Below are 14,133 nucleotides of genomic sequence, written 5' to 3' on the forward strand. Positions count from 1 at the left end.
ATGAATAGTGCATGCGATCAATCAGTTTTTAAGCCGAGGGACTCTTTACGAGCGTCGTCATGTATATTCAATTTTCTTATTTTACAATTATTAATAGGATTACTTAACTTATAATAAGAATGATAATAATGAAAATCATACAACACGTCGTTTGTTATTGAGGTGAGTTGAGACATCGAAAACTAAAATCTCACGTGTGTTTACAGATACTCTCGAAGATAATACGTATAAATGTACAGATACATGAACAAGCGTAAATATTTTATAAGAGAGGAGACGTTGAAGTTTAAAGTGGTGGAAAGGAGTGAGCAGCGGTGGAGTTGGCAAAATTACGGTAGCCATGGAAATGGTGGTGGCAGGAGTCAGTGGTGGCTCTTTCTACAGAGGCCCACGAGGAGGAAGACTCCTACGGGGGTACAATACACATATATAAAGCTTGAATGAAGATGCTCTCAGGTATTCACTCTCACCTTTCTCATAAGCGCGTCCACGGAGAGCGATCTTCGCGAGTTCGCGGTTGTTAATCCTCGATTCTCGGTTTTTACTCAATTCGAGATAAACGGGGTTAAAGAAATTAACATTCAAATAAACTGCGGGAAACAAGGACTCGAACAGCATCTTCGAAACGTCTCTGTTTTCTTTTTTCTTTTTTTTTTTATTTATTTTATCGTGAAGATTTCGAGCGTTTTTCAACCAAGGATTTAATCACGTGGGTGAGTCCTTTTTATTCGTTTCATTACCATGAATTGTTAATTATTTTGACTTTTTTTGTCACGTTTCCTTCCTCGTAGATTTCGATCCTATTTTTGTTATTTTTGTTACTGCTCGAAAAATGACACTGAATTTTGGATTGAGGTAAAAGTAATCGAGTTATTCATTTCGTTGATGCTTGATTCGATATTCAGTGCACGATGATTGATTGCATGGACGATAAACATTCGAATTGAATTGTCTTAGGTCCGATTCCATTTTTCTTCTTATCAGAAATTATTAATCCAACATTAATCCTCCCAATCACTGTAAATATTCTGCTCATTGTTCGTTGCTTTTTTCACATAAATGTTTACGATCCCATAAACAGCTGACGATCAGTCGGACTGAGTAAATTAAAATGTTTGCAACACACAATCCACAATTCTTTAGTGTGATAACATTAAAACAACAAAAAATGCAGTATTATTGTTGGCATTATTAAATTTCGTAACATCCATCCAGCGAATCTTTCATTTGCCACGAGCAACGAGTTCGCAGCTGTGTTATTAAGTTCTCACGGTTATTCATAAATCTCACAGGCGTCGTTGGTTCCGCGCCAAGAGAGTGCGTGATCCTCGAAGAAAGAGTCTAAACAAACAATTTGATGTTTGCAGCAAAAGTTTATTAGAAATAATAAAAAAAAAACAATAAACAGAAACTAGATTTTGCAGACAACGAAAATGTGTAGAATTTCCACTGTAATTTTTCTTTGTCTAATTAACAATTAGGAAATTCTCCAAATTGTTATTCTCAAGACTAACGTCCAGCCACTCGTCCGCATATTGGATTTTAGAAGCTGAAATTCTTCACCACAGTTTATCTGATACGGGAACGAATGAGCCCTCGCAGGATGATGGCAAAAAATCATTTCTTTGAAATTTGCAGCTCTTTTTCCCACTCATAATAAATGATTATTAGAATTGTGTAAACTGTTTGGATTTTCACACTCAAAAAGCTTCGAAGGTCACTTTAAATGGTCTCGAAACGTTCAAATGCTCCAAATTCATAATCGAGAACGATGATCATAGATTTTCAAAATTTCGGACCTCCTCCATTCGTCATTTTCGTTGAAAGAACGAAATCTGCAATTTATTAGACAAATGTGACAGCAAGTAAAACGAGAAGTGAAATTCCGCAACAAAGTTTTGTTTGTAATAATGCAAATCTATCGAACGTGCTATGCAGCTTTGAAAATATTTATTTCTAATGCAAGTACTTCAGGAAAGTAGTCGTAAGAGCCGCAGTAAATTGTATACCCCATCGGCGTAAAGCACTTTCGCTCGCCTCGCACATTGGTGCTCGTTAAGTGTCACGTGGACAGGGAACGAAAGATCGCGCTCGTCTCGAAAGTCGATCTTCGATGAATATGCAACGAAATTGTCGCAAGCTTAAACGCGATTGCTTTTATCTCAGCTCGTGCATTATCTGAGCAGAGAGGAATAAGCGAACGATAAAACGAATCGGTTGGTCACTCGATCCTGGAGAGAAAGACGTTGAGAAAGTCCCTCGAGCATATTGAGCCATCACGAAATGCCCTCCGACACTTTGTTGCGTTACAAAATTTCATGATTCGACAGACAACATTTTTTTTTGCTTGCTCATCATTTTTTTAAGGGTTTTGTCGAAATGGAAATTGGGCACTCGCAATAATAAATTGCACGATTAATATCGATGGACAAAACCATTCAAATACCGCGACGAAAACAATGGAATCCCCAAAGACTTTCATCTTCGACGAAATTTATCGAGAAACATTACGAAACTCGCATAATGAACTTTGCAAATGGATGAAAACTATGCAAAGCGTGTGTCCCATCGAACGGTCTCGCCGATTTATTACGTGGAGCATCTCTCGATTGTGCAAATAAGCGTTCTAAGCCTCGAGAGAAGAAATCCGGCTCACACGGACTCTCGTGCCAAAGATAATAACGATGATTGAGACGACGAAGAGTCGTTCGCGATTGGCAGTAGCACCTTGTGTGTTTAACCACGTCAACGAGCTTTCCTCTTTCTCATGTTGAGAGCCGAGTTACATAGAATTGCAAATATCCATTCTCGATACAGAAGGAAAGTTTGTTTGTGCTTTTTTCCCCCTTGATGTTGACATCGACGATTTTCTCTGCGAAGAATCATCATTTTTTGCTCTCATTTATTCACTGACACACTTGAAACCGTTCGTTTAAAAATAGCAGTAAAAATCGTGAAAACATTTCCAGCTTCAATTATCACGAAACTTAAGCAGATTAATACTCGGTTGGGTGACCGTTTGGCAGTTCGTGTATAGTAAACCAAAAGACTTTCTACAGTTTGTGCTCAAGTTGAGAGTAAAAATTCACGATTTTGTTTTAGAATCGAGCTCGAGTCAATTTTTCCCCACAAAATGCACTTACGACCATAAACGTGACTGCAAATAATTTGTTTAGCTCCTGATTTCACCCGTTTTCGCAATAATGTAGCAACGCTTGAGTGTTATAGAAATCTTACACGCACTGTTCAATCAAATCGATATTTCATCGAGCCTGAGTACGTTACAAAGTGGGGAAGCGGCTCTTCCGACATTGTTTGTCATTGCAAAAGTTGAATGCTTGTCTCGAGTCTCGTGTACAAGTGATTCGATAAGAGGCAAAGACAAGTATGAATGGTTTTATCGTCCGAGAGACATCGCTTAATTAGCCATTACATAAATACTGATGTAATAACGAGATAAGGAAAGTCATTCCAACAAGAATTAAAGAGAAAAAGGTTTGGAGACGTTTTACGAGAGAAATATCGAAAAAATCATAATTTTAATGAAAAACCAAGAGAAGGACGAGCAAGAAATCGTTTCGTTTCGGTCCCCGGGGCAACCGGTGGAGAGGCAAAGGGCGTCGTTTCAGTTCTTACGAAACTGCTTAAAGATTTTCTCAATCACTGTCATTATATTCACGAATTGCTGTACGAAAACATGGCGAAATGAAAGAATATGGAAGGAAAACCTGTGACCTTTTCCAAAGTGCAGATATATTCAACTTGCGTGAATTCCTCGATCTCGATAAAAAAAGCGAGTCGCAAGATTTCTATCTGTCATCGGAGACACGCGTTTTCTACGACCGTGGCACGATTAAATATTTGATGAACCGCGAAATATTTTGTAACTAGAGGCATTGCGTCATCGAACGTTGAAAATAAAAAGATTTAAGGTGAATGCGCACAAGCCATTGATGCTGCGAGTGAAATTACTTTCCACGTAAATTTTCCTCTCGAAGCGCTTGTAACGATCCTCACCAGGTGCATGTTTCTCTTGATTTATTCGTACCCGAGGATCTACCGATCCGATGAGACTTGTATACGAGCGCGCTTCTTATACGGCCAAACCAATGGCCTCGTGACCCTGACCTATCGTCTCGAAGAGTTTTCACTTAAAGATAAGATCCCTCGTGCTCCTTCTTCGGATCTCGCGTCCTCCGTCACCGCTGCATTTTTTCCATCGATCTATTCGTTTATCTCAAGCACGTCCAATTCTGTGCAGAAAAATGACAAGATTTATCACTCAATTGGACCACTGAATAGAGTGTAACTCGATACCATTTTCGAGGATAAAAGAGCGAGGAAAGAGTTTCACTTTTGAAAGGATGCACACGCGTCATTGTTCATTATTAATGAAGTTGAATAAGAGGAGAGAAGAGTTATGCTCGGAAAGATGGTTTACTAAATTTTCATACTCTGCTATAGGATCACGAGTACGCACGAGCAGCCTGAAATATTTTTAATCGAGGAATAACGACCAGGCACCGCATATTTGCTCGGAAAGTAATCAATTATTTATCACCGTGTATAATCCGCTCAGAGATCCTTGAGCTCCTTTTCTTGCACTCGTTTTCCGCAACAATTTAGCATCTGCGAATAAATCGAGGGAGAGCTTTGAAATCATTGGCTCCGGGGCTTATGGAGGAGAATTAATTGAAGGAGGAGAGAAAGAAAGAGAGAGTGAAAGAGCTGCGGAGACGTCGATGGGGTCTTTTTAAGGGGGGGGCCGAAAAAAGTTATTGAATGTTTTCTCAGGAGCGCGTGGGCGACGCGTTTGCACAAAAATCGCTTTTGTTCGATGCTCTCATTTTCGTATTTCGTCATTTTTTATTCCGCACGACCACGCTTTTGCGATTGTTTTTATTAGTTGCATCGTACCAACGAAAGTTTTAGAAACTTTGAGCCTCCTCCTCGCATACGTCGTGATTCTCTTGCGGAAAGCGGATGAAAAAAAACGTCGTTTGCAACGCACGTGACACTCGCGAGTAACGAGATCGTTGAATTATTGCTGTTGGCACAATATTAATTACGCATTCACGCTTGCTTGGGAAAAACGACAGCGCGGCTCGGACGCGATTCCTCTTTTTGTTTGAGCCCGTTCAGCAGCCTCCTCTCGCACGTTCTCAGATAAATGCTCGTATTTTTGCGCTTCTCAATCTCTCCAGACAAATATATTTGCATCTGAAATCCCGTCGCGCCGCGCGGCGAGCGAACAATAATCCTACTTTGTTAAGCTCTTACGAAACGAGACGTTACAACCAAAGAGAAAAAACGAACTGCTCAAGTTTGAGGACGAGCAGAAAGAATCGTTTTTTCGTACTTGCCTCATCGTTGTGCACTTAGAAAAATAACCACAAACGACAAGCATCGTGCGGCGAAGTAAATATCACGAATTCGCACGGTAATTACATTAGACCGGCATAACCCTGCGCTGCCAGTGCAATAATTCTCCGCCTCTTATTCTCGCTGTGTACAATGATACGATTATTAAGTCGTGATAATAATAACCTCGAGAGATTTAACTGTCAGAACTCTTCGTAGCAGCATCGCGTCGTTGAGAAAGACTTTCGAGTCTCGTCATCCCGCGGGTACACCAGATAAGCCATAAGAAGAATTTTCATTTTAATTCTCGATTGCTCTTGTTGCTCTGAATTCGCAGTTTTCAAAATTCAGCATTTTCGAGATTTCGGTATCGCCTCGATTCGGCGAGAAATTCAAACTCGGACCTCCGAGCTCGAGACTTTGTTCTCGTACTCGGGCGTTAATTGGCGAATAATTATGAGTCTCGCATTAATGGAGTTGCGGTGTGCCTCACCGTTACGGTCATTAGATCAGCGATGCAACGTTCTCCGGCTTCCCCGGTCTTATACAAGAACGAGTAAAATTATTTAAATTTCTAGAGTAAGAGCAGAAACGTGAAACAACGTTTCGGCGTGTTTCCTCTCAACTTTTATTTCCTCCTGGCTCATCGAGATTGAAGAATCGTCACAACGAGATCCGTGGCTCAAAAGGTGCTTGTCATGCTCCAGAGACAGAGTTGAGCAACGATGAACAAGTAACTCGAGCATCCGATCGAGGTATTCCATGCGTGACGTTTGTACAAATAGTCAGCAAGGATGAATTTCGGAAATCTGGTTATGAGCAATCAGTGGAATGAGATTGAAATCAAATGGTTTGAGGAGTGCCCGCGCACGGGTCACGGAACGGAGAATCGATGTGCCAAGTTCAGTTAAGTAATCGGAGCTTCGTTTACAGGATGATTCGAACCGAAACACTCGAGTTTCATCTCGGTTTTTTGTAGCTATAGTATAAGAATCAAGAGGCATGACGTAAGCAAGGCCGTTAACTTTAGTTGCTCGCGGAGTGTGTTCTCGAGCCAAAGTTTGTTCTCAGCGTCGGCGTGGCAGCGTTTGGAAGAAAGGTTCATCGCCGTGTCACGTCGAGGATGAAAGGTCTTCGCTATTATCTTTGCACAGTTTCCGGATCGTCGGAAAGTCTCCGCGCGCCCAGTGACACGCTCACGTTATTGGCAAACTTTGGATTTGAGGGCCGCAGGCTACTTTGAGAGATCAACTATTTCTATGATCACGTTCGTTCGTTAATTAATTCTGATCTTTGCGAAGAATCGCGTACTGTGGGAGTGTGCATTTGCAGAGCGCGCGCGCGCGGGACTTGATCCGGTTGTCGGTTCCAGCTCTCGTACATATATTACGTGCGATCCTCGTGGATATATAAATCCGTGTATACAGCTATAAAGAGGATGGAAAAGAGCTCTAGACACAGTGAGTTTTGCTCACTCGGAAGATGCGACTTTCACCTTTCACCTCGCGGCGAAGATGCCCGTGCACGATTCCCCGTTATATACAGCTCAGCACTGCGACGATCCTCGCGCTGTACCAAACGTTTCTGCATCTTTGAACTCCCCCGCGCGCGAGAGAGAGAGAGAGAGAGAGAGAACGAATGAGAGAAAGCGAGAGAAGGAGCGAGCGTGCGCGAGGGAGGAAAGCAGAGAGGCGCGCTCGACTCTCTTGGAAAACGGCACCTTTTCTCCGCTTCGAAGTAACCCGCGTCAGGATTCCCCGGAGGCTTGGTCCTCTCGCGATACTCCCCACGCTGGTGTGGCCTGTCGAAGCCTCTTTTCCGCCGTTCGAATCGAGATTTCGTCAACGAGCCTTTTCGCGAATAGGATTCTTACGCGATAATATCGACTGGGACGGAGAAAGCTGCGCGAGGTTTCATTTTTATCGGCGCATTCGATCCTCCGAGCTCTATCAATCCTAAACAATTAACCGAGCAGGCTGCATAAATCAAACAATGCATTTATAAAGTAATTATTTTAGATGATTTACAGCCCAATGAAGCCTCGAGTAGCTTTCTACGTCGTTCGATATATGGAAAGAAACGAAACTCCGGGCCATCGCGGAGCTGTAGGAGCAACTTTATTTTCTAGCCTCGCGAGAGGTGACGAAAAATGAGATTCGCAGTCGTGAAGATGCTCGACGCAGCGAGAAAGCAGGATGTAAATAAACATGAAAATCTTCGAGTTTCGTTGCTTCGAACAATGTTTCACGGCGAGGTTCAATTCAATAATATCAATGATGGTTTCTCGACACGGAATGGGGAAAGCTCTTTGCTCGGCGGTGTCCGAATAGGATACGCCAAGGTCGAAGTGAGGCCAACGGAGTGTCGGCAGGAGCCGAAGAATGCTGCGCGATCTTCGCGATGCACTTGCGTCGCATTTTTTAATCCGTCGATAAAAAATACGCTGCGCATCGACGACGAAAGTTTTGTGCCGTTTGCAGTGAAAGTTTCAATCGGATCTAGCCGCGTTTATAAGCTCGTATCTTTGCTTCTCCGAGACGAATACTCGCTCGAAAACCATTGCCGCAACTCCGCGAGCCAGTCACGATGTAGGAACAAGGAGGCAGTGCGCGCGGCCGGCCCCCTGCCAACGAGATCCCTCGATAAATCGGATCCGAGCGACTCGGAAATTTTTATTAATCGATACGCGATCGAGCGATTAATCCCGAGCCGATCGAGCTCCCGATCGAGTCAATCTTCGATCAATCTCGAGGATAAACGGGACGGATTCCGTCGGACTTTCAACAAGGTCAACGGGTCGCATGCTCACATTTTCTATCGCAGCCTATTCGCATGAATTAAAACACCTTCGCATCACTGAACTTTCTGTAATAACACTCGCTACATAAAGACCCACGATAATGCAATTTTCGTGATGAACCGCCGGCGGAGCTGAGTCGATCCGCCTTCGACTCGCGACCGTGGATCATTAATTTCATAATGACCACTTTCTCTGCGTCTGCTTTCGAAGAGCCCGCCGCTCGCGTGCTAGATCTAATATAAAAACAGCTTCGGCAACGAGCCTACCGAGATTATCGGGAAATCGAGTGCGAGGTTCACAGGACCGCAATGATTGACAGTTATGACTGGGAATTGCGCAATATCCCCAAGTCCACGGAGCAATCACGCGATCCTGCAAATTCATTAATGAAACTTCCCGTCTTACGGTGCGTGCCATCTTTTTTTCGGATATTTCATAAGAAAAATAAAAATGTTTGTTTATCTTATAGTCAATCACGCGAAATGCAAATGCACCGTGTCATTTACGCGGATTCCAAGCTCTTTGGGAACGTCGCCGATTCATTTTTCACATACCGATCCTCTCCGAGATTAATTCATTTGTATAACTTATCGGCAATTAAATCTTAATTGCGTGATGAATATTGTGGACCCGCGAGTCAAGTTTTTTAAACTCGCGCTCATACTCTCGGGACACGCGCGGATGTTACGAAAGATTGAAATATTATCACAATTATTACGCAGCGCAGTTCATTTCTACACGATCCCCTATCGTGTACCCTTTTTTTCCTACTGCTGTGTTCCTAAATGACCGACTTCCGGTGCTCTTAAACGTCACAGATTTATTCATGTATCCTATCATTATTTCCCGAATTCTCTCTTCATTAAAGTTCTTCGTCTCTATCGAGGCTCCTTTGTATTACGGGTACACAAAATTCACTCGAGCTTTCTCGTATCAAGCGTTTATTACCATTTTATTTAGTCATTAGGAACGTTTGGCTAATGAATCCCCTGGTTTCTTGTCCGTTTGAAACTTTTCCAACAGTTTTTTGTATTCCTTTTAGTCTTTTTCTTCGAGTGTCTCCTCTTAACGTTTTTTTCCTTTTTCTCTGAGCGCAAGAACTTGGCTTTTTTTTTAATTTCATCGAGGTGTCGAGTATGAATCCGGGGAACGTAAGAGCGATAACGAATAAAAGGATTATGCGTGCGTGAAAGTAAAAGGAGAAGGATCCTCTGCGACTCTTGACGGCGCGGATCAATCAATTTATTTCGTTTTTTTTTTTCGCAGAGCTCGAGGCACTCTCTCGGTACTCAGAATGAAGTACCTCGCGTTGGTACTCGCCGGTGCTGCACTGGTCGTTGCAGCAACCGATGGCAAAGGTATATAAAAAGGAATTCAAAGAGCGACATGCCCTCGAGCAGGTTTTGTGCAATTTTTTGACGCGTCAATGTTTTTTCGTGCTGCTAAACGAAAGGTATAATTAAAATTACAGGGGGAGCCCGAGACGCGAGGGCAGCTACGGATTCACCAGCTGATGTAATGGCGAGAAATATCCTCGAGTGGATCCAAGGAATTTATCGTCAGGGTGTACGAAAAAGTAGGTCAAGAGGCTCGTAAAAAACCGCGACGAAAACACACCTCGCGGTTTTTTCCAGGAATTCGTTTTGCTGAGCTTAAGAGTGACGTCGTTTTCCCTCCTGTTTAGTTGTTTTCACGAAATTATACGAATCTTGCGGGATGAGTTGTTCAGATGGGAATGTCGCTTGTCAGGCGTCGGGCTTTCGTTCGAAAGTCTTTCGATTTACGCAACCCTACCGCGTCGATGAACCTTCGAGTGGTCGAGCGAACCTCACTTTTGACAGAAATTTACCAGAAAACGTAACTCGAACGAACGTTCTTTTCTTCAGCGTTCGAAAGGCTCCCGAATAATGTCAAACGTGACACAAATCAGTCAGACAGACTCTCGTTCGAAAATCTTTGGTTTTTCGCAAAATTACCGTGTCAATAACGCTCGCTGAAGGAAGCCTCGTTTTCTATGAGAATTCAATGGGGAACGTGCGAACGCGCGCTTACATTAGTTGACAACGAGAGTTTCTCGAACTCTCGTTTTCCGTCAGAATTCAATGGGAAACGTGCGAACGCGTTTACGTGGTTCAATTACGTGAACGAAGATGTAGATTTTCCACGGTCTCCAACAATCGGGATTTTACTTTCCTCCACTTTTGAAAAGAATTTCGAACAATGACGTCGAACAAAACCGGCTTCAGAATTTCACATTCCATCAAATTCCAAAGAAATATAACGATAAACGACGATAATTGAAAGAATTGTGCGAAAAAATAATCGTTAAATCAGAGTGGAATCTTTGTCTGCCCAGCTCGCCAGCAGGAAAACAACGCTTATTTGCCGCCATACAGCACGCAGCGGCCACCGGATAAGCCGAGGCCTTTCCAGCCGGCGTCGCCCGGTCCAAACGGCGCAACGGGTTACCCAAGTTACCAGCCATCCTACACGCCTCAGAACGGATATTCGCCAACATCGACCCCGAAGCCGACTTACGTACCGGCGAGTCAGTCGGGCACGAATTTCGGATCTTCCCCGAGTTACAATAATCCTTCGACCTCGTACAATCCACGTCCGATTGCGACGAGCTCCCCGAGACCTTTCGGAGGCGGTTCGCCAGGAACTTCCACGACTTATTTGCCACCTTCCCAGAGTCCTTCGTTCCCATCGACTTACTATCCCCCCTCGAATCCCAGCTCCAATTACCCCTCATCCGGTTCAAACCCGACCGGTGGCAGTCCGGGCTACGGTTATCCGTCCTCGAACCCAACACCGGGCTTCCCAACGCCCGGAAGCTCACCGAACGGACAAAACGACTATTCCTACCCATCGCCGAGTCCAGGTTTCCCGACGCCTGGTGGCGGTGGCCCATCGACCGGAGGGAGGCCTGGGACATCACCGGGAGGTAGCCCGGGATCGTCGCCTGGAAGTCAACCGACACCGGGAAGTAGGCCTCAACCGACTCCGGGGACTCAACCGCAACCGACGCCGGGAAGCAAACCGCAACCGACACCCGGAAGCCAGCCTACGCCGACTGGACCGAGCGGTAGGATCTTCGTCGACCTGGTTACTCGCCGGTTCAACGATTTCTGTACATTTTCACTTTGCCCAGTTCCCGGTGGGAATTGTAGTTGATTGCATGGTTTATTGAAATCCTTATTTTTTATGGTTTACGATGAAAAGTTTTTTCATTCGTTATAAGATACTTTGACGACGTTTTTTGTTCCTCAATGGCGCATTAAATTGATGCTTATGAATGTTTTAAAAGGGCCAACCGGTGCAGCCAACGAGGGATCAGAAAATGCCGTCTCGCCGGATGACGACGATCTTAAGCATCCTCCTCATATTCACAACATCGAGGTTCAGTGTAGTAAGACAATGATGACGATAGATATCGAGTTCAACAGAAACTTCGACGGCGTCATTTATTCCAAGGTAACATTTTTTTTTTTCAACGTTTATGAATAATTTTGAGTTCGAACGAATCTTGCGCGAAGGGCATTCGCAACGACTGGGATCTCATGAAAATTTGTCCCATTATAATTTCCAGGGTTTCTTCACCGATCCGAACTGCCGATACGTGTCTCAAAACTCCGGTCAAAAAGAATATTCTTTCACGGTTAGTCTCGACTCTTGTGGCACCGAGTTCATCAACGATTTCGAGGGCGACGCGGGCCAAGCGTATTTGGAAAACGTTTTAGTGCTGCAGGTACGAAAAATCCTTTTGGAAACGAATGTGCCTTTGTTTCTTTGGAAACGAATGAATTTATTTGATCACTCAGAACGAGCCGGGCATCCAAGAGGTCTGGGACACTGTTCGTCGCGTACGATGTCTGTGGGAGGGAAACATAAACAAAGCACTGACTGTGAGTCTCTCGGTGGACATGCTGAACCAAGAGATCGTGACATTCAGCGGGGACACAGCCACCGCGAAGCTCGATATTCAAGTGGGTAAAGGTCCGTTCGCGCCTGCTGCTAATGGTCTCGTAAAGATTGGAGAAACGATGACTCTCGTTGTTTCCGTCGAGGGTGATCCTGGCTTCGATCTTCAGGTACGTTTTTCGCGGATTTATCCTCCGTCGTTTGTAACTGTGTAAGGAAAGGAGTTATCGAATGACGATCGAAATTGCACAGGTCCGTGACTGCGTGGCTCGCGACGAAAGCTCAACGAACGTGGTCCAGTTGACGGACGAGCGTGGCTGCATATTGAAGCCGAAGCTCTTCGGAGCTTTCCAGAAAACGAATGACACCGGAAACACCGGTGCCTCCATAATCGCGTACGCCTTTTTCCAAGCTTTCAAATTCCCCGATGTGATGGATCTGTTCATCGAATGCAACATCGAACTTTGCAAAACCGACTGCGAGGCCTGTCCCGATGGGAACCAACAGATCGAGCCGGGCCGCAGAAGACGATCGGCCTTTTACACCCCGGCGAATTCGAGCGCCGGAGCCCTCTCCGAGCCCGTAAGAATGGCTCGAGGTTTCCGTGTCATTCTGCCCGACGATTTGAGCCTCGCGTCGAGTTTGTCCTTGGAAAAAATGGAGGAAACAGCGTTGGACGAAATAAGCCAAGCGCGAAATGTTTGCATGAGCTACGAAGGCTTTTACATCTCATTTTCTCTCATGCTTGCTATTCTCGTCACGACAACCATGAGCTCCGCTATTTTTTACACGAAACTTCAGAGAATTGCCAGATCGAAAAATCCTGATGTACCTCCAAAGTGGTAATCGATTCTCGATCCTTCAATTCGTATTTAAATCCTGTGTATGCGAGAGACTGAAAGTTAGAGAGAGAGAGAGAGAGAGAGATCAGTGTATATTTTTTTCTACAACTTGCTTCGGCTCCATAACACTTTTTTTTATTGTAAAAATGACTTTTTTTTATCCCCATGCATTTAGCACCGGACCGTTTACGCAATTCTCGAATGCTTATTGAAACTTCTATTTATTGAAGCTTCCATCGTGAGAAACAGAGATAGAGAGAGAGAGAGAGCAAGGATATACAAGAACACATTTAGCCTGAAGAAGATAATTTTATGATTGAAATGCGACTACAAACGTAATTATATAAAAAAAATTATTCAATTAGTTTAAGTGATAAGCAAGAACGAATTATATTTGGATACTTTTATATAAAAAATGCGTACGAGGATGACTCGAAAGTTGTGGATTTTTAAAACTGTCACAAAAATTTCGTATTCGATCATTTTGATAGTTTTTTTTTCGTAAATCTTTTGTCAAGTTTCTCAATTTCTTGCGGTGTGTGATAATCTTGAGCTCATGCTATTCACGCTAGGAGTGGAAGAAAATACTTTTCTCTGTGCTTCCGTAGGTTGCATCCTTTTTTATATAATGTAACATTAGCAAGAACGTCAAACGCGAACCCGGACGTCGGTATCGACGAAGGTTCGCTCGACAATCGCTTCACTCGCTGTTCAAACGACAAAGATTTTTTTTTTGTGTTTTTTTTTTACAATAGAAATAGTGAAAGATTTTGTGCAGCCATATTTAGCGAAAGCAGCGATGATATGTGTATTGCGAAAACGTTGGAATAAATTATCGTATTTTTAAGAATTCCTCCATCGCCTCTCATTACTTTTATGACTTAGCAATCACAGTTTAGTCGAAAAATGAAGAGTTTTATAGACGACAGTAATTTTCGAAATATTCTTCACAAAATATCCAATTTATCGTAGATAAAACGGTGGTTTTCGTATCAAAGGATTTGGCAGAGTCTCGAGAAACGTTGTGTCGTCTGCTAGAACGAGGCTCGTCTTCTATTAAAGCAATTTATAGTTGTGGGAATAAAATTTTCAATTCTTAAGACAAAAACCTGTCAACTGGGACAATTTGATTAAAAAAGGAGATGAAAATGTGCAATTTCTTAATATTGTCAGGGTCACTCCCTCGATGATGAGAAATTCAGTCAT

At 43.5% G+C, this 14,133-nt stretch overlaps 1 protein-coding gene across 1 annotated transcript; it reads left to right on the plus strand.

The window, feature by feature from the left end:
• Positions 1 to 539: 539 nt before the first annotated feature.
• Positions 540 to 13,747, plus strand: LOC122417229 (uncharacterized). Its single transcript, XM_043430572.1, has 8 exons — positions 540 to 713; positions 9,428 to 9,519; positions 9,633 to 9,737; positions 10,518 to 11,249; positions 11,472 to 11,638; positions 11,754 to 11,912; positions 11,986 to 12,255; positions 12,338 to 13,747. The coding sequence occupies exons 2-8, from the start codon at positions 9,456 to 9,458 to the stop codon at positions 12,929 to 12,931; spliced, it is 2,091 nt and encodes a 696-aa protein (XP_043286507.1). The 5' UTR covers positions 540 to 713; positions 9,428 to 9,455; the 3' UTR covers positions 12,932 to 13,747.
• The last annotated feature ends 386 nt before the right edge of the window (positions 13,748 to 14,133 follow it).

Source organism: Venturia canescens, chromosome 10, assembly GCF_019457755.1.
Source record: "Venturia canescens isolate UGA chromosome 10, ASM1945775v1, whole genome shotgun sequence".
In the NCBI taxonomy this organism is placed as follows: domain Eukaryota; kingdom Metazoa; phylum Arthropoda; class Insecta; order Hymenoptera; family Ichneumonidae; genus Venturia; species Venturia canescens.

Coding starts and splice junctions, on each gene's coding strand:
- LOC122417229 (XM_043430572.1), top strand. CDS start 9,456: ATGAAGTACCTCGCGTTGGTACTCGCCGGTGCTGCACTGGTCGTTGCA. Junction 9,738..10,517: donor TCGTCAGGGTGTACGAAAAA/GTAGGTCAAGAG, acceptor TTGTCTGCCCAG/CTCGCCAGCAGGAAAACAAC. Junction 11,250..11,471: donor TACGCCGACTGGACCGAGCG/GTAGGATCTTCG, acceptor ATGTTTTAAAAG/GGCCAACCGGTGCAGCCAAC.